Raw genomic sequence first — 21,150 nt, forward strand, 5'->3', positions numbered from 1 at the left:
TTTGGTCAAACTGTTTTTTTTTTTTAAATCTCGCTATTTTGGTTTGCTTGGTTCAGATACAGACAGAATGAAGATGTCAGTGATGGAGGGAGATGCTGTTACTCTTCACACTGATGTTACTGATGTACCCAGACAAACTATATATCACATACAGTGGAGGTTTGGACCTGACAAAAACAAACCAACATTTATAGTCATTCAGTTTAATAAGGGGGCACCTGTTATTAATTATTTTAATGCTGAGCTATTAAGAGACAGACTACAGATCGACAATCAAACTGGATCTCTGACCATCAGGAACATCAGTACAACAGACTCTGGACTTTATCAACTGATAAAATACAAACCGTTCTATTTCAATGTTACTGTCTATGGTAAGCATTTCAATTAAATGTACAGATTTATGCATATTTATGCATTTCTTTGTTTTGAAAGCTTGTGATAAAAGGCCTTAAAAAGCTGAAAATAAGTGACAATAATAATACTCACCCCCTTCTAATAACATTTATACTTTTGTCTTATTTTTTTATATATATTTTCCAGCTCGTCTGCCCATTCCTGACATTACTAGAGACTCTTCAAACTATTCATCCTCATCATCAGGTCAGAATTGTTCATTTACATTTATGCATTAAGCAGACGCTTTTATCCAAAGCGACTTACAGTGCATTCAGGCTATACATATTTTTGTCAGTATGTGTGTTCCCTGGGAATTGAACCCATGCCCTTTTACGCTGCCAACGCAATGCTCTACCACTGAGCCACAGGAACCCAGCTGAGTGTTCAGTGTTGAATGTGAGTCATGTGACTCTCTCCTGGTAAAAAGGAAACAGTTTATTGTCCAGCATCAGTGTGTCTGATCTCAGCATCAGTCTCTCTCTAGCTCTGGAGGTGGAATATCAGGATAAAAACACCTATAGCTGTGTGCTCAACAACCCCATCAGAAACCAGACCACACATCTAGACATCAGTCAATTCTGTCAGACATGTGCAAGTATGTCAACATCATGTTGTTGGTGAGTTTCTCATTAAAACTTCTCTTTTTTTGTTCTCAGACTTCGTTCACTGTTGCGGTTTCACTGAAGCTGTGATTCGATTGGTCAGCTCTGCTGTGGTGGGCATGGCTACTGTTGCCATAGTGGTGTATGACATCAGATCCAGAAGAGCTAAAAGAAGAGGAGAACATCACAATCAGTCCCTGAATGATGGTCGTGAAAATCCTGGAAATAGAGAATTTAACAGTCACTGGACAGGAAATGAATACAGTCTTGATGAAATTTGAATATTGATATTTTCAGCTGTAAAATGTTTCATTAAATAAGTAAGAACATTTCTTTTGATTACCACTTCAATTCTGTTGTGAGTGCGCATTTAGTTTGATTTCTGTATTGTCAGTGTCTGTATGTGCTTGGCTTGTATAGAATGGTGTTTTTTTGTGACACACATCCAGTAACAGAGAGTCTGAACATGTCTACTATAGACTGTTGCTTTTATGAAGGTTTATCATCTCATAATTATATGCAGCTTTTGTAAAGTTTGTTGTATGTAGTATTAGTAATGCAAAGTTAAATTGTTTTTGGAATGTAAATCAAATGAACTCGTCTGAAAATACTAACACTATAGCTTTTCTAATCTTTTTAAATTCTATTTGTTTTCTTTTTTTATTTATTACAAAATTAACAAAAGCAAAAAAGGCCTTTAACACTAGCTTGCTCTATTCTTTTTCTATTCTGTCTGTTTTCTTTTTATTTACTATACAAAAACCTTGCTACGTGTACTGAGTTAAGCTAACTGAGACCTGTCATAGCACTTGTAAATCATTGCTCTTTTGTTGATTTTGATTGTTTCCATGGTCCTCATTTGTAAGTCCTTTGGATAAAAGTGTCTGCTAAATGACTAAATGTAAATGTAAATATTGATCTTGTATGGAGTAAAACTTACTTGCAAGTCATAGTTCAATTCGTGAGTGAATTGTTCTTTTGTGCTGGTTCTTTTTAACGAATCAATCAAATGGTTCACAAAGCGGTCTTAACGATTCCTTAAAATTAAAATGATCCTTATCCATAGCCAAATGGCTGTAAAAGCATTGTTGAAATGTTTTATATGCTCAAATGCTAACAAATTAAACCATATGTAAAGAATTAGTGTGTTTAGTAATATAAAAATATGATCCTGGTTCTCTAGTACAGCAGTGTCATCTACTGGTTCCTTCTTAAATAACAGATACAATCGACTATTTAATAGAGACTGTTACAACACTGAACTTCAAAAGAGCAATTTTATGTTTGAAATAGTCAGCGATGCCCACATCAATATTCCGTTTGTTTGGGGAGGGGGTGGGTTGCTATAGTAACGAACCAACTTTAACACGCATGCAGTGCTTGAAGTGAGCCGTCACCAACCTTTACTCAGAGGGTTGCTATAGTCAGCGGTGGTCATTTTGTGATGCCGCTGATCCGCCGAGAAGGTAGGGCTTGAGTGGCTCACGCTGGTTCTCTGAAACCCGCCTCAGACGCTGGTTCTCTGAAACCCGCCTCAGTGCGCTTGTTCCCGCCTCAGTGCCTTTCTTCCCGGAGGTGCATGAGGAACTCACCAGCTCATGGACGCCACCTTTTACTGCCGGAAACCAATCTGCTGGTTCCTCCTCCCTCACCACCATCGACAGTGGTGCAGTTAGGGGATACAGGGGGGTCCCCCCTGGTGTAGTGGTTGGTTGCGATGCAGTTGTGTTCTAATACTGCCTCCATCCGGCAGGGCAAACCGTGGCTCCCCTACCGGGTCCTGGCCAGTCTGGCGATGCTTATACGACCTGTGGACAAGCTGCCTCCACTTTACACACTACAGCGTTACTGCAGGTTCATCAGGCCAAGGCACTGAAGGATCTGCATGAGGGTGGTCACAATACCACTACTGACCTCACGCTCAGGGTTGTGCAATGTCCACACTTGTGCTCTGAGTGATGAAGGTCACCACGAGTTCTCAGGGTTGTGCAATGTCCACACTTGTGATCCAGGAGGGCCATCTCTGGCTGTGTCTGGTCAATATGAGGGACGCCAAAAAAGTTTGGTTCCTTAATGCCCTTGTGTCCCAGACCAGCCTCTTTGGCAACGTGGTCAAGAGCTTGGCCCAGCAGCTCTCGGCTGCACAGAAGTAGACTGAGGTGTTTCTTCACACCCTGCCCTGACGGGCAACTGCTGCCTCCAACCGTCCGCCGGCCACAGCGCCCCAGCCTGCTCATCGCCAAGGGCCAGTGAAACTATTTCAAAGGCTCCTGGGGCATATGGCAGCTGCAATGGCACTTACACCGCTAGGGCTATTGCATATGAGACAGCTTCAGCACTGGCTTTATGGCCGAGTCCCGAGGTGGGTGTGGCAGCGTGGCAGTCACTGGGTCCAAGTTACACCAGCCTGTTGCCAAACCTTCACCCAGTGGTCGGCTCTTACATTCCTCCAGGCAGGAGTTCCCTTAGAACAGGTCTCGAGGCATGCTGTGGTTTACATGGATGCCTCCATCACTGGCTGGGGGGCCATGTACAATGGGCACAGTGTCAGGGGTTTGGATGGGTCCCCATCTGCACTGGCATATCAACTGCCTAGAACACATAGAACTTCGCAACCCACTAAAAGTCTCAAAACAATACAACAACGCAATCAACCAAATGTACAAAACAACAACACAGTGACATGTACATCAACCAACAAGATGGTCTGCGCTCCCATCGCATGTCACAACTCACCTTCCATCTCCTTCTTTTAGAGTCAGAAGGCTCTGAGGTCATTCCTGCCATTCACATTCCGGGCCTGTTCAACTGTACGGCCGACGAGCTGTCTCGAGCTACAATTTCGTGTGAGTAGCGACTCCATCCCCAGACAGTCCAGCTGATTTGGAGACATTTCAGAGCCACTCAGGTAGACCTGTTTGCCTCTCCAGAAACCTCTCACTGCCAGTTGTTCTACTCCCTGACCGAGGGAACACTCAGCACGGAAGCACTGGAACACAGCTGGCCACCAGGCCTGTGCAAGTATGCGTTTCCCCCAGTGAGCCTTCTCACACAGACACTGTGCAAGGTCAGGGAGGATGAGGAGCAGGTCCTGTTTGAGGCACAATACTGGCCCACTCAGACCTAGTTAACCGAACCAATGCTCCTCCCAACAGCCCCTCCCTGGCAGATTCCTCTGAGGAAGGATCTACTGACTCAGAGACGGGACACCCTGTGTCACCCACGTCCAGACCTCTGGAAACTTCATGTCTGGTCCCTAGACCGGACGCGGAGGTTCTTGGTGACCTACCCCAAGAGGTAGTTGACACCATCACTTTGATGAGAGCACCGTCTACAAGACACGTTTACACCTTGAAGTGGAACCTGTTCACTGAGTGGTGTTCTTCTCGTCGCGAAGACCCCCGGAAATGCCCGATCAGGGTTGGAGGGAAGGCTGTCTCCCTCCACCCTTAAAGTCTATGTCGCTGCGATTGCTGCTAACCATGACCCCGTGGAAGGGAAGTAGGCAGGTAAGCATGACCTGGTCATCAGGTTCCTTAAGTTTAAATACTCCCCGGGTCCCCCTCCATACCCTCTAGGGACCTGTCTCTAGTGCTTAAAACTCTACAGCAGGGCCCATTTGAGCCTGTGCAGTCAGTCAAGCTAAAGTATCTTTCATTGAAAACTCTGCTCCTACTTGCACTGGCCTCCATCAAGAGGTTGGGCCGGCTGACTCCCAGGTAATTCTGAGGCCCCGGCCCGGCTATGTGCCAAAGGTTCCCACTACTCCCTTCAGGGATCAGGTGGTGAGCCAGACCCAGACCCAGCCCTAGCTTTGTGCTGTCCCGTCCAAACCTTGAGATGCTACGTAGACCGGACACAAAGCCTAGACCAGCTCTTTGTCTGTTACGGAGGCCAGCAGAAGGGGAAGGCCATCTTTATTTGGATCCCATCACCCTGGCTTATCAGGCAAAAGGTGTGCCCTGCCCGCTCAGGTTGCGAGCTCACTCTACTAGAAGTGTTGCATCCAGCACTTCTTGGTCAGAGAGCCGTAGGAAGCTCCTGTTTGAGGCACAATACTGGCCCACAGGACCTAGTTAACTGAACAATGCTCCTCGCAGCAGCCCCTCCTCGCTGCTATAACAGCTCTGAGGAAGGATCTACTGACTGAGACCTTGTTGACACCCATGTCACCCGGCGTCCAGACCTCTGGAAACTTCATGTCTGGTCCCTGGACAGGACGCGGAGGTTTTTGGTGACCTACCCCAAGAGGTAATTGACACCATCACTTCCACTAAAGCACCGAATACAAAACACTTCAACAACTTGAATTCTAACCTCTTAAAAAACCCCCGTAGATACCTGATTGCAGTCGTGGCCCCGATCAGGGTTGGAGCGAAGGCTGTCTCCCTCCACCCTTAAAGTCTATGTCGCTGCGATTGCTGCAAACCATGACCCCGTGGAGGGGAAGTCTGGAGGCATGACCTGGTCATCAGGTTCCTTAGTGGGGCGGAAAGTTTAAATACTCCCCGGGTCCCCCTCCATACCCTCTAGGGACCCGTCTCTAGTGCTTAAAACTCTACAGCAGGGCCCATTTGAGCCTGTGCAGTCAGTCAAGCTAAAGTATCTTTCATTGAAAACTCTGCTCCTGCTTTCACTGGCCTCCATCAAGAGTTTGGGCTGGCTGACTCCCAGGTAATCCTGAGGCCCCGGCCCGGCTATGTGCACAAAGGTTCCCACTACTACAGGGATCAGGTGGTGAGCCAGACCCAAACCCTAGCTTTGTGCTGTCCCGTCCACACCTTGAGATGCTACGAAGACCGGACACAAAGCTTAAACCAGCTCTTTTCTGTTACGGAGGCCAGCAGAAGGGGAAGGGTCTCTTTATTTGGGATCCCATCGCCCTGGCTTATCAGGCAAAAGGTGTGCCCTGCCCGCTCAGGTTGCGAGCTCACTCTACTAGAAGTGTTGCATCCTCCTGGGTGCTGGCTGGACAACCCCCAACACATTCGCTAGATTTTATAGCCTTCTTGTGAAGCTGGTATCCTCCTGTGTTCTCACCTCAAACAGGTAGAAGCACTGAGAGGCCCCAGTTATTGTTGGCTTGCTATAACTGCTCCAGAGTGTCCATACTGTAGACCTAAAGATGACCTCCACCATCCCCTCACCATACAAACACGCCAGAACATCCGGCGCCAGGCCTTCCCCCGATGAATCCTTGAGAACCGGTAGTAGGCTGGGTTCCATATATGAGACCTAAGTGGATCCCATATGTGTAAAGTCCACAGTATAGCCTCCGAGCCCATGTTTCCCTGGCAGACTTCTGCCATTTCCAAGAGGGTTACAATCACCTCCAATCTTCCATATGCACCTATACGGATGTTCATATGTGTATTTGCTTCCGAAACCTCCTTCGGGAAGGATGGGGCTTCCGCAACGTCCCTGTTCCAAGTTCCACCAAAAAGGGGCGCAGGGCACTGGAAGGGGCAGCATCCATGGCACTTTTGTAGGGGATCCCAATTCGTCGGTCACCTATGTGACGTCGAGAGTGACCAACTGAAAGGGAATGTCTCGGTTACGTATGTAACCCTCATTCCCTGAAGGAGGGAATGGAGATGTCATGTCCTGTCGCCACGGCTGCTGTATCACCGCTGAGCGGCCAGGTCACCGGCTCGGCTCCTCAGCAAAAACCTGGTATGCGTTGCACCTGCTGCCTTTGTATGCTCATGCTGTGATCAGCAGCAGCTGGATGCAATAAGTGCATGCCAATGTGCATTGGCCTGTTTAGTTAACACTTGAAAGAGATTGGTCTCTCTAAGCAAGATCCCAGTTCCTCGGTCACCAATTTTCCTTCAGGGAACGAGATGACTTCAGCTTACACCAAGAGTTATTTTATAAAGTGTCAAATCTGTTACCACAATATCAAAAGGAAAAAATATTTTTTCATTGTAGAGAGGAGGAAAAAAGATTTTTTTTCATTGATCACACTTGTGTTATTTAAAAGCTCTTTTAACTCATGATTTCAGTAGTGCCATGTGCTCTTAGCATTTATCCTAGCAAGTGGAGTTTTTCGCAAAAAATAAAGAAAATTGTCAAATTTTGTTCCCGTCAAACTCTGCTACCAAGGTAGAGTAACAATGTTGACAATGCGGTACCAGAATTGACAGTCCATCAGACAATTCTGTCAATTCTGTTACTTTACAATACTGTTACTTAAAGGGTCAACTCTGTTTATGAAGTATTTTCACAAAAAACTATAAAATTGTTGTTTAAATTCTAATAAACATTATTGATTTATTTACGCACCCTTATAATATTTCAACAACATTTCTTTTTTTAACTGGATATTGTACATAATACATTTTCAGATAAAAAATATTTGCTCCAAATGGACAGTTCTGTTAAGACATTGGTATTTTTTTTACATTTTTTAAGTATGCATAGGTGAAATATTATCTCAATTCCAATGATTGAATGTAAGGACTGTTTTGTCTAATGAAACGAGAAGGATTGTTACAGGGTTGACAAACAATACCATGAAGACATCTTTTTTTTTTTTACTTTTAATGAAAAAACAGATGTTGACTTGTGTTTGTCATTAAAAGAAAAAATTTAACTTGTGTTTGGCAAGCACTGAAAAAATTAAATATGTTTTCAGTAAGATAATGAAAAAAAAAAATCATGAGTAGCAATATTGAATATTTGATCGCCAACAGATTTACCAAGCTGTAAATAAATAAATAAAAACTCCTAAGCTGATATAGGGAAGAACATAACACATAAATATATAGGCTACAGCAGTCGGCTTAATTAAATGGCACAACAGGTAGCTCACTTTTAACACAGAATTTTAAAGAAAGGATGGATATTGGCTTCAAGTGATAGGACAGATAAGTGAAGTTAAATTATCTTGCTGTATATGCGTGTCATTTTCTTTACGTTTTCTGACTAACACCAAAAAGCCATTTTAAAGTGGTTAAGCAAATAATAAAAATCGGAAGGGATCCTCAGACCAACACAGTTAGTGTGCCTAACCCAAAACCCACCACCCACCACATAACTGCCAATACCTTAAAACTCATAACATAAAAAACATAAAAAATACCGTACTACCTAACCAATAACTCTACACAAACTCCACAAACTCCCGTTGCATTGTGAGTGACAGTGACAGTAAGATTTGTTTTATTTGATTGGCCAGCTCCATCACTTTGACATTGATGAGTGCTGTTGGACCATTGAGGCAGACCAGCCTAAAAGTTTAACTTTTAAAACTTTTTTTCATCCTAACAACAAACAGCTTTACTCATTCTTATATTCAGAGTTTTATACTGTCTATCAGCTATGACTATTTTAGTCTTTCAAAGGACAAAATGGGTGGAAAAACAGTAATAAAGACATATTACTAAGACATAATTATAGACATAAACAACATAAACTGCAGGCCAGGAGCGAGGCCCTCTAGAGAGGCCCTAAGTGGTCACACCCTAGGCACAGCCCTTGTGACAGTACTGGGACTTATATGCCTTTCATAAACTAAAAAGGAAGGCGTTTCTTTTCTTTTTTTTTCTCGATTTTCTCATCAATCGTGTTTTGCACATAGAAAAAAAACTCATCAAATTTTTTTTTCTGTTTGCATTGGCTTGGAATGTAACATGTTGCCCATCTAGAAAGATATCTGGCATCTGGTTGGAAAGTTAAAAAAGTTTTTGCCTTCATGTTCATTACAGTCAGATGATTTACATGAACTGTTCCTTTCTTCTCAACCTGAATGACTTATTTTCTTCTGTGGAACTCAAAAGAAGTTTGGGTTGTTTTGGACCGAACCGAATTTCATCATATAGACAAAAATTCCAAATGTTCAATTTTGTGTTCTTTATTTGATTTTGATAGAATACAGTTTTTTGTTGCCTCCAAGGTGATGTGCTTTAACGACATTCTAGCGGCATCAGGGACGATGTCACGCTGCTTCACGACGCGTTTGGTCCAGTAATGACTTCTCAAGAAAAACACATCATTATTCTGAGACACAATAATGAATCACAGCATGTGCCTCCAAGTGTGCAGTAATACATCGGAAATATAAAAAAGACACCTGCAAATACATGCTATCCTCAAATTAAAAACGTCTCAAATTATTGATTGGTTTGAAATATTTCAGAGCCTAAACTTTGATTGGTTTGACAGGATGTGGGTTATCTGTTATAAAACTGGAGACATGTTTATCCAAGATAAGGGTCATTTTGATGATACGTATCTGGGGTTTAATGCATCAAAAGCGTAGCTAACATTTATCCGGGTTTGGTCTTCTACATCCTAAAACATCAAAACAAAATTACTGTGCAGAGTTGACATGTTCACAAACACTATTTTTAAGTCTAACATCTTTTAACAAGTACACACACACACACACACACACACACACACAAAATAAATATAATAATTTAATTACTACTACTACTACTACTACAATAATTACTACTACTACTACTACTACTATAATAATATATTGATTGTACACACACACACATATATATATATATATATATATATATATATATATATATATATATATATATATATATATATTCTGGTTTAACTATTAACATTAAAAAAACAATTAAATTATTATATTAACAAAAAACAAAAAAAAACAAAACAATAACAAATAATAATAATTTAAAAAAATTTTGACAACAATAACAAGTAGTAGTAGTGGTGGTAGTAATAATGACTTTCAATTATATTAACTATAATAATAGATACATTTTAGATTGTATATAAACAAGAACAATGATTTATATTTAAAGAATAATTTTTAGCATTATTATTATTATCATTATTACTATTATTATTAATATTCTATACAAAACAACAATAGATAATAATAATAAGAAGAACAATAATGCTTTAGTTTTTGTGTAATAATAATAATAATAATAATGGACATATTTGGATCGTATATACACATGTCTAATAATCATAATAGATATATATATAATCGTATATACACAATACATAATTATAAATTACAAACATAAATACATAAATATAAATAAAAATATAAATAAATTATTATTATTTATTATTATATAATTATAACATTTACATTTAAATACTAACAATTGTAGTTTATATATATATATATATATATATATATATATATATATATATATATATATATATATATATATACAGAGCTTATTATAAACTATTTCAAATATTATTCATTATGGAAAACAACCATTAATTGTAACAAATTTTATTAAATCGTTAAATTATATAAACTATAATTATACATTTTGGATTGTATATAGACAGGAACAAATTTTATTAAATCGTTAGGGGCAGCTGTGGCCTAAGTGGCACTTGGATGGGTGAAATGCAGAGCACCGATTCCGAGTATGGGTTACCATACTCGGCAAATATTACGAATTTCACTTTTTTTATTTATTTTTTAATAGTAATAATAATTATAATTATATTTATATTTTATATATAAATAATAATGTATGAATTACATTTTAATTATATTATTAAAAATTATAATAGTAATAATAATTATTATTATTACTATTAATTATATTTAAATAATAATGTATGAATTATATTAATTATAATAATAAATATATTTTGTATAGTTTATAGAAATCAACAATTGTTAATAAAACTTATATAATAATTATCATTCTGCATCTTGTTTGCAATACAAGTACTGGCTTTTAAAAATCAAAGTTAAAATAAAATAAAAAGAGATGCTGAAGGCAAAACAGGTGTTTTTAGCACAAGGCCAAATTATTATTCCCCTCCTGTATTGTATAGCAGCGCCACCTGCTGCCCGTGAAGCCAAACAAAACATATAAACATTATGGTCCTTTTAAATATTGTCATTTAATCATCTTCAGTACTTTTTATAAAGCTTGAAATGCTTTGAATTACAAACAGGAACCTCCACCCAAAGCTTCCTATCACAAAACACAGTTCGGTGTTGGAGGTGTTCTTCACGGCTCTGTAAATGTGAATGTCCCTCTGAGAGTCATAATAGACCTCTCGCACAGAGAAGCTCCGGCGCAGCTCCATCAGGAAGCACTCGTCTCGCTCGTAACGAATCCGGCAGGACAACAACACCACCGTGTTCTCCGCGCTCAGGTGCTCAAGAGTCTGCAGCAGGGCGGGAAACGTCTCCTCCAGGTAAACAATGTCGGCTCCCAGGATCAGATCAAAGCTGCCTGTGGGATACAGATGTAGATTCTCACCCCAGGTAAGTTCGGATACCTGCACCGCCCCCTGCTGGCCCGGAGGAATGTTTTCACGCACATTGGCAGTCAGAAATTCCAGTGCAGCTTCTCGGTCTGTAATTGTCACGCTGGCTCCTGAGAGAAAGGAGTACTATTGAATAAAATAAATCTGATTAAAAAAAAAATAAAACAATGAAATATTAAGGCAAAGCTTTCATTCTCACCAAGCAGAGCAGCTACAATGCCCACCAAACCTGTGCCGGCTCCGAGCTCAATAACTCTCTTTCCTTTCAGATCCACCGTTCCCATCTCCAGGAACATGCAGAGCACGACCGCCTGGAAAATAAACAGGGATTGACTATTCGTTTATTATGACTAGAAAAAGTACACACTTGTGAACAAATCCTGTGGGATCCGAACCCATAACCTTTCTTTACCAGTGCAGATTTTTACCCACTAATGATGGAGCTGAACTTACGGCGTCCCAGACCACAGCAGCGACACCCAATCGGTTCCAGTCCTGGCTGAGTCTGATCCTGTGATTGGCCAGATTAAATTCAGCTGAAGTCTGGTGAAGTTTGGACAGAGCAGGAAGTAGATTCTCATCATAGGGCACCAAAGCCATCTTGAGCTGTTCAAATGCATGAAAAGACCACAAAATGATTTGTTGATTCACTTTCAATACTTTAATCATTAAATGAAGGTTAATTATAGAATAAAAGTCATATCTGATAGCTTTTTTATGTCGTGCTGTATATAGTAAGCATGTACATACCTATTTGTAAATCCACCGAGTTAACAGTTTCTTATTCTGTAACGTTTTAAAGTAATTTGCTTGCATAACAAAGAAAAATGTGAAAACAAAGAAAAATCCGATACAGACTGTTAGTAAACAAGAGAGTCTTCAGCATGGTCCATTCAGCGATCTGTGGCTCGTCTGTTTTTACTGCTGCTGTCAGTCGACTCGTGACTCACCTGCGCCATCTGATGTTTAGGCGTGTAACTGCTACAGGTGTTTGAGCATAACAGCCACCTTCAATGATGGAGTGTGGAGCATTGATGTTAAAGGAAAAAACTAAAAGTAAGTTTTTTTTTTTTTTTAATATATGATCACTCATATGTTGGGCTGGGGATTGATAGAGATTCCATTTGACTCACTGAAGCTCTTAATTCAGTTTTGATCTTAATTCAATTCAGTTTGATTCACAATTATTCTTATTCTCTTATTCTGATTCCAGTTTCCATACGAATTAGTTGGATTAAAATATTTCTGAGAATTTTATGACAGCCATTTATTGTACCTGGATTTAGAATAAATTTTGGTTATAATCCTGTATTCTTCAAGAGTACTTCTAGAAAGCCTGTTTTGCTCTAATATTTACAAACGATACAAATGTTACAGTAGCTGATACAGATTGATAGTCCTTGGATCAAGAGCTGTCACAACTAAAAAGATACTTTAAAAAAAAGTATACAATTGAAGGACCATAAAGTTACTCTTTAATGTGATTGTACATTCATGCAATTAATGGAGTTCCCTGACAAGGATGTGCAAAAAAAAGCAATACTGTTTAAACAGTACTATACTGGGAATAACTGCTGTTGCACAAGTTGTTACCTTGTCTGTCCATGAACAAATTTAGATAACCTCATGACCAATTCTCACACACTTCCCCTCTGTTTTGTTTCAGATCAGCTTTCAGTGGTTATGGAGGCCATGCAGCCAAGACCAATTAGGATGCTTGTGGCCATATTTCTTTTCGTTGCAATATTGTCATGATCTCTGCTTTGATTTGTTGTTATGAATTCAGTTCTCTATTTTTTTTTAATGTTCCAGAATAAAGCACAATAAATAAGTAATATATGGATTTAATAGTGACAGTGAATAAAAAATATACTGTTGTACATGGACTCACATGGATCGCTTATTTGGAATTTATTAAATTCAATGGCATTTATGTAAAATATTCAAAGTTTTTTTAAAATAAATAGTGTAAAATAAATTACTGTAATATTATTATACTGTAAAACTAAGTTACAGTAAGGATAAAAGAATATAGTACTGTAAAATTAAGTTGCGGTAAGGGCATTTTACTGTAAAATTAAATTGCGGTAAGGGCATTATACTGTAAAATGAACTTGCGATAAGCTACTGCAAAGGGGTAATTACAGTAACTTACTGGCAATAGTGTTGCCAGGAAGTTACCGCAAAAATCCAATAAAAAGTCTAACAGTGTGAAACATGTCTATAGTTGCAGCTTTATTTAACAATTTGTGAAGTGAGATCAGATTAATTCCTGTATGAAGTGCTTCTGTTTGATTGTTCATGAAGGAACATTCCTAGATGAGCAAAATCTTATTTTGCGTTTACTAAATGAAACAATAATGCCAATGAGGACGCAGCCACTATTAAATATAAAAGAATGCAGTATTTATCAAACATTAAATTTTTTCTTTTTTCTCTGAAGAGTTTTCACGACACGCATATTATTACAGTTCAAATAAATCAAATGTCGACCGAATTACTGCATTTAAATGACTACATTTATTGAACACAAAATCTAAATTCTACACTGACTCTAGATACTAAGTCATTTCTTCTGAGAATTACTGTCAGGCGGACAGAAAACAGCTGATTAGAACCCATAGGCTTATAAAAATAATAAAAGCCTGAAAAAATACTGACTGAAGCAAATGTGAGAAAGCGATTTGGGTCCATGATGCAGAAAGTAAAAAAAAAAAGAAGCCCCAAATCGCATACTTATGCACTATTCTATGACGTTTTGTATAAATAGTGCTAGTAGAACGTTCACACTGAAAATTCCAAAAAGAAAAAGTACACTTTAAATACCCAGATGATGCACTTAAATAACCGAAAAAAGGAAGTGTGGAATGTTGGACACTTCATGCACTCAACTGTCACAGTTACGTAGCGAAGGGGGAGCGGCTATCAGACTCCGATTGTGAATGACAAAAATAACCTTATATAATTCATACACTACATGGTTGAGTACATAGTGCATAAGTATAGTGTATGAGTGCATAGTGTATAGATAGCTCAATATGTGTGAGTGTGTAATTTATGGGTGAAGGACTGCTGTTCAGCTAATGTGAACCTCACATTTGATTTTTTTTTTTGAGGAAACAAAGTAGAAGCTATCAACAAAAGAGGTGTATAATACCTGGAGAATATATGTCAATATCTGAGTTTTAAGATACTGAAAGCACTGACTGTGTTATGGTCTATGAAGCCCCTGAGTTATTCTTGGCCACCCCATGTATAAAACTCTAACTCTATCACTGACTGGAAGAGAAGTTCTTACTCATAGAAACGTTCTTTAACATTACACTCATTATTTACAGTTTTAAGATACTGAAACATCAGCGGATTTTATTTGAGATCAATGATACATTTCTGATGCATTTTCTTTTTCAGATTTGTGAATTCGTGGTTTTTGTCTTATGCTGCTGAAAAATGCTTCACACATTCATCAACTTCTGTTTGTGGCATCCCCGTTAAAAAACATTTGACAATAATGAGCTTTTAAAAAGGTATGTCGCCTTAATTGCGGGAGTATTATGACCTTGTTGGGACCAATTTTCCTTTGATTGGCCAATATCCTTGTTTTCATTAACCATTTGGGCAAAAAGTAACGGCTCTTCTTGCCTCCAGTTTGGTTTTCTTTTACGTTTGCATGTCTTACTGTATATCAGATTATTCTACTCTGTTAATTAAAAGGTTGTTTATATGCATATTCACTAATTGTTTACTTCAAGAATGACACATGTAATAGGCTGACAATTAGCTGAAGATAGACTTGTTTAATTAGTGACACTTATCCTGCATTTTAAAATCTTTATTTGAATGTGGCAATTAACATTTTTTTTTATTTTATTTGAATATAGCAACATAAAATCGTGCTCTACAATATTTCTATTAATAAATCTCTGACAGAAACTATTGGCCAATCGCTGTGGGCATAGTTAGTAAACATGCTGACATCATCCATAGCAATGAGGTCAACCCCGCCCCCTTACTCTCAGCTTAAGACTTCTCTGTGTTCCTTAGTAAAAGTTTGTCTCAGCAGCTTTGTGAATTGGTTTTAAGAGAAAACTCTTAGAGGTAAGATAAAATGTTTTGTGAATACAGGCCCAGATCCAGATGAGAAAGAAAGCAGAGAACATCAGAATCAGTCACTGAATGAAGATCCATGATTGAATTGCCCTCTTGAGTCAGTTCTTATCAAAAGTCATGGAAATCCATTGGTCAAAAAGAGCAGGAACCCTGCTAGAAGCTAATGCTGCAGTCTCAATCAACTTTTGCTCAAAATTTGTGTGATTACATTTTCATTTAAAGAATACTGTTTGTGTATTTCACTTCTTGAAATACATGATCACCTGAGACAAACTGCTGGCTAATCATTCTGGAACCAAAGAAAACTGAAATTTAACATGCAGATGCATATATGAATAAATAAATAGCTGTTTAAATAAACCTGGTTAATAATAGACAAAAAAAAAAAAAAAGAGTTGTGCTGGTATATACTATAACACATGACTAATAAGAGTTTGAGGAACCAACATCTAAATAGCCCATTTATAGATGTGTAAAGACTGAAGGCGAAGCTCTTATAGACTCATTATCTAGTTTTAAGATAGGACACATTTTTGCTGCCTTCCCTCAGATCTGTGGAGTATTTTATTCTCATACTTTTTTGGGGGAAAAATGCATCACACATTCATTTTCTTAATATGTTTGTGGCATCTGGTTGGTAAGTTAAACTTAACGTATGACTTTAAGTTTAGTTCAGTGAGAGGATTTACATGAACTGTTCTTTAATTTGGTTATTGTTTTGGTACAGATGGAGTAAATATAGTGTTGGTGATGGAAGGAGATTCTGTTACTCTACACACTGATGTTACTGAGATACACAGACACTATAAACAATATTTATATTGGTGGTTTGGACCTGAAGATACTCGTTTAGTTGAAGTCATTCAGTTTGATGAGAAGACACAGGATATTAGATATTATCATGATGTGATATTCAGAGACAGACTACAGATCGACAATCAAACTGGATCTCTGACCATCAGGAACATCAGAACCACAGACTCTGGCCTTTATCAAGTGAACAGTCCATTATTAACAGAATTATTTAATGTTACAGTCTATGGTGAGTAGATATTTAATTTGTCCTTTCCCTAACTATTAATCTCTAATGTCAATATGACCTAACACTTGCTTTGCATTATTCTTGTGTTTTCTAGCTCGTCTTCCCATTCCTGTCATCACCAGATACTCTACATGTTCTTTATCATCAGGATCATTACAGAATTGTTCACTGCTGTGTTCAGTGTTGAATGTGAGACATGTGACTCTCTCCTGGTACAAAGGAAACAGTGTATTGTCCAGCATCAGTGTGTCTGATCTCAGCATCAGTCTCTCTCTACCTCTGGAGGTGGAATATCAGGATAATAACACCTACAGCTGTGTGCTCAACAATACCATCAGCAACCAGACTCAATATCTGGACATTACTCAACTATGTCAAGGTACATCAGTGGTAACATTAACACTTATTTAAGAAAATTATTAGTCATCATTTTGGTGCAGGTTCTGAATAAAACCTCTTTTTCTGTCCTCAGACTCTGTACATTGTTGTGGTTTCACTGAAGCTGTGATTCGATTGGTCAGCTCTGCTGTGGTGGGCGTGACTACTCTTACAATAGTGATTCATGACATCATATCCAGAAGAGCTGAAAAGAAGTGGAGAACATCACAATCAGTCCCTGAATGAAGAGCCATGGACAAATTGTTCTTTAGAGTCAGTTCTCCTAAAAAAAAAATTAATGGAAATCCAATGGTCAAAAAGAGTGTGAACCCTGCAGAAATGTACATACTTTATTTTTGCATTTAAAGAATATAACGCATATTGTGCTTTTTCAAGGACAACTGAAATCTGAAGTATAGGGACCAATTAATTATTAAATAGTTGCTTATTAACAAGCTTATCATTAACATATTGGCTGTTTATTAGTACTTATAAAGCACATATTCTGCATGACCATATGCCTAATCCTACCCAGTGCCTAAACTTAACAACTTACTATCTATTAATAAGCAGCAAATTAGGAGTTTGTTGAGGCAAAAGTCATAGTTAATGGTTAGTTAATAGCGAGAATGGGACCTTAAAATTTAGTGTGATTCTTTGTCTAATCTGCTTGTTGTTTATTAAGGACTGAATGGAGTCAGTTTGAATTGATCATCAGGAACTGAAGGTTGTTTGTTTGAATCCCAGTAGATTGTTGAAGGGTTTCCCTGGAGGTACTAACAAATGAACTCAAATACTAACAAATGAACTATATGTAAAGAATCTGCATCAGTGTGATAATGAAAAATAAAAGAATTCGAATTAGTCTGGGGGAAGTCCACTTTTAGTCCACAGTTTAGTCAGGGGATTTACATTAAATCTACATTGTAAATAGACTTTATTATTTACTATACTGAATTGTCAGAGTCATAGCTTTGTAGACATCACACAGAGATTTCGACACAACAGTGCTTCGAGCACGATTTCAAGTCCTGACTTTTCAAATTCAGAAAGTGAGAAGCCTGATAAAAATACTGACTATAGCAACACAGATAATCAGCAGAGATAAATGTGTCAAATTTAAATAGTTGCTTTGCATGAGTTAAATATGTGTTTGTGTGTGTGTGTGTGTCGTTTATGGGTGAAGGACTGTTTTTTCTACTTTGAACTTCATATTTGACTTGCACTTACAAAACTGATGACTAATTTAGTATATAGTCCTTTATTTTATTTTAACATCTCATATTTTCCAGCTTCCGTCTTCCCATTCCTGTCATTATCAGAGACTTTTCAAATGGTTCATCATCATCAAGATGATTGTAACACGTGACTATTGAGGAACAGACAGACGTTTAACCACATGAAGGACAACTTGAGTAGTTCGTTGGACTGACAGACAGAAGAGTTTCATTTTAGATTTTCTCCATTATCTCATACGGTTGAAAAAATGATCTGCATACTTATTTTCTTCTGTTTATGGCATCTGGTTGGTGAGTTATACATGTTTTTATTGCATCAGGTTACATAAAGTCAGATTAACAAAAATTCTGTTGTCACCTTTATATTGGTCCAAACCTCTTCGACTTTTTTCTGTGTAAACTCAAAAGACATTTGCATGCAATGTCTGCAACTTGCATGCATCATTCCTCATAGTTACAGAGCTATAGATTAGGAGCTATAAATACTATTAAAGTGTGAGAAATAACATGCGCTAATCTACAGATGTGCGCAGCTATGAATTATTTGCGCAATACGGTATAATTTGTTTTCTTTGCAGACTGTCCCGGGAGAGAAAAACGATTGATGAATAAAGATGTTATTTTGTTTTCTTTGTGCACAGAATGTGTTCTCATAGCTTCATAAAACTACAGTTGATCCACTGATGTCAAATTGACTAGGCCTATTTTAACAATGTCCTTTCTGTGCCTTGACCGTGGTAGTACCCTTGCTGTCTATGGAGTGTCAGAGAGCTCTCGGATTTCATCAAAAATAAGTTATTTTGTTTTCTGATGATGAACGAAGGTCTTACGGGTTTGAAACGACATGAGGGTGAGTAATTAATGACAGGATTTTCATTTTTGGGTGAACTAACCCTTTAATATTAGTCAAATGTTTTACGATAGAAATGTTAAATGATGAACAGCTATATCCAAAGTACTCTACTTGTTCTCAGCAATACATTTATAATGTGTTTAGAAACAATTCTCTGAACTTCCTTTACACAGACTTTAAAACAAAGAAACTTTCAATAATAATTGATAATCAAATATAGTTTTTTTTTTATCTGAACACTTAAAAATGTTTATGTACTGTATACTGTATACATCACACATTTGAAAAAGGGTGGGGTTATTGACACAGCGGTTAACCAGAAAACTGTAAAATGGCACTTCATGTCCAAAGGATTGCCACCCACTGTCATAGACTCTAACATGTGACTTGTCAGAGGAACTAACATTAGGCCATTTATAGCTGCATGAAAGCTTCATCCGTTAGACTCTGTATTTACAGTTTTAAGATACTGAAAGCATCAGTAGATTTCTTTAGTGCATTAATGACACTTTCTGTTGTGGCTTTTCAGATCAATGTTTTTATCTACTGCCTAAAGATGTTTCACATATTCATATTCTTCTGTTTGTGGCATCTTGTTGGTAAGTTTAATGTGTTTTATGGTTTCAGGTTTAGTTCATTGTTGTTTCATCATGTTGTCTTGGTGTGTTCTATACAGATGGAATGAAGATAGTGACAGTGACAGAGGGAGATTCTGTCACTCTACACACTGATATCAAGATGCCATATAAGAGTTATATGCGTTATATGCGTTTTATGCATCATATAGACTGGCTGTTTGGACCTGAACGTAAGCGGATAGCTAGAGTCATTCAGCATGATGAGGAGACATATGATATTAGATATTATTATGATGAGATATTCAGAGACAGACTACAGATCGACAATCAAACTGGATCTCTCACCATCAGGGACATCAGAACAACAGACTCTGGACTTTATCAACTGAGATGTCGATTCAAAAGAGAATCATTCAATGTTACAGTCTACGGTGAGTAGTTGAATTTAATGTACTCTGGCATGTCATGTTTTAACAATAAATGATTAATCTCTTATATATTTCATATGTTCAAAGGATATTAGCTAGCCACAGATACTGTTGATAGGACTTTAAATTAATTTATATTTTCCTCAGTATTTCTATAGTATATAGTAGTTTATTTCACCTTACTCTCTCATGTTTTCCAGCTCGTCTTCCCACCCCTGTCATTACCAGCAACTCTACATGTTCTTCATCATCAGGATCATTACAGAATTGTTCACTGCTGTGTTCAGTGTTGAATGTGAGTGCTGTGACTCTCTCCTGGTACAAAGGAAACAGTTTATTGTCCAGCATCAGTGTGTCTGATCTCAGCATCAGTCTCTCTCTACCTCTGGAGGTGGAATATCAGGATAACAACACCTACAGCTGTGTGCTCAACAATACCATCAGCAACCAGACTCAATATCTGGACATCAGTGGACTCTTCCAGACACGTGCACGTACGTCAGTGGTGATATTAATATTACCACAAGCACATAATTTTTTTTCTTTCAGTTGAAATGTTGTTTGTATGTTTATCATAATTTTAGTGCAGGTTCTATTTTTCTATCCTCAGACTCTGTACATTGTTGTGGTTTCACTGAAGCTGTGATTCGATTGGTCAGCTCTGCTGTGGTGGGCGTGGCTACTGTTGCAATAGTGGTGTATGACATCAGATTCAGAAGGGCAGGACAGAAGCTGAAAACATCACAATCAGACCCTGAATGATGAGCCATGTGTTCTGGGCACTAGGACTACCCTCTTACCTTCTCAGAAATCAGGAAGGTTAGACAATGGTTAAAATGATTCTTTGGCAAACTGATCTGAATCAACATGATTACTTTATGATTTTTTTTCATATACAGAATATTTCTTTCACAAACCCACTAAATAAAATAATGGTTTCATTTTATGTGCTCAAATGCTAAAGTTTGAATTGATCACCAGGAACTGAAGGTTGTTTGTTTGAATCCCAGTAGATTGTTGAAGGGTTTCATTTTATGTGCTCAAATGCTAACACAGCAGCTGCAAAGAAACTCTGTATCAGTGTGATAATAAAAATAAAAAGATACGATCCTGGTTCTCTGTGTCTTGTTGGAGCCTGTCTGTGGACTGTTGAAGCCTGATAAAAAAAAAAAAATACTGACTGCAGCTACAGAAAACATCAGCAGAAATAAATGTGTCAAATTAAGTTACTTCCTTTAACAGCATGAGCTCGGTACAGCCTGTGTGCAGTTTATGGGTGA

General features: G+C 38.1%; 2 protein-coding genes across 2 annotated transcripts; one reads left to right on the forward strand and one right to left on the reverse strand.

The window, feature by feature from the left end:
* Positions 1–11,069: 11,069 nt before the first annotated feature.
* LOC109087760 (protein N-lysine methyltransferase METTL21A-like) lies at positions 11,070–12,174 on the reverse strand. Its single transcript, XM_042749226.1, has 5 exons — positions 11,994–12,174; positions 11,697–11,849; positions 11,443–11,554; positions 11,298–11,353; positions 11,070–11,209 (listed from the first exon to the last, which is right to left on the reverse strand). The coding sequence occupies exons 2-5, from the start codon at positions 11,841–11,843 to the stop codon at positions 11,195–11,197; spliced, it is 330 nt and encodes a 109-aa protein (XP_042605160.1). The 5' UTR covers positions 11,844–11,849; positions 11,994–12,174; the 3' UTR covers positions 11,070–11,194.
* A 3,562-nt stretch (positions 12,175–15,736) lies between these two features.
* LOC109067426 lies at positions 15,737–20,773 on the forward strand. The gene is made up of 8 exons (XM_042749535.1): positions 15,737–15,990; positions 16,081–16,395; positions 16,490–16,774; positions 16,868–17,007; positions 19,274–19,463; positions 19,541–19,873; positions 20,071–20,364; positions 20,481–20,773. Exons 1-8 carry the CDS (start codon positions 15,945–15,947, stop codon positions 20,630–20,632), a joined length of 1,755 nt encoding a protein of 584 aa, XP_042605469.1. The 5' UTR covers positions 15,737–15,944; the 3' UTR covers positions 20,633–20,773.
* The last annotated feature ends 377 nt before the right edge of the window (positions 20,774–21,150 follow it).

Source organism: Cyprinus carpio, chromosome B22 (genome assembly GCF_018340385.1).
Source record: "Cyprinus carpio isolate SPL01 chromosome B22, ASM1834038v1, whole genome shotgun sequence".
In the NCBI taxonomy this organism is placed as follows: Eukaryota; Metazoa; Chordata; class Actinopteri; order Cypriniformes; family Cyprinidae; genus Cyprinus; species Cyprinus carpio.

Coding starts and splice junctions, on each gene's coding strand:
- LOC109067426 (XM_042749535.1), top strand. CDS start 15,945: ATGCATCACACATTCATTTTCTTAATATGTTTGTGGCATCTGGTTG. Junction 15,991..16,080: donor ATGTTTGTGGCATCTGGTTG/GTAAGTTAAACT, acceptor GTTTTGGTACAG/ATGGAGTAAATATAGTGTTG. Junction 19,874..20,070: donor ATTCAATGTTACAGTCTACG/GTGAGTAGTTGA, acceptor CATGTTTTCCAG/CTCGTCTTCCCACCCCTGTC.
- LOC109087760 (XM_042749226.1), bottom strand. CDS start 11,843: ATGGCTTTGGTGCCCTATGATGAGAATCTACTTCCTGCTCTGTCCAAA. Junction 11,555..11,696: donor CTGCTGTGGTCTGGGACGCC/GTAAGTTCAGCT, acceptor TTTATTTTCCAG/GCGGTCGTGCTCTGCATGTT. Junction 11,354..11,442: donor CATTGTAGCTGCTCTGCTTG/GTGAGAATGAAA, acceptor CCTTTCTCTCAG/GAGCCAGCGTGACAATTACA.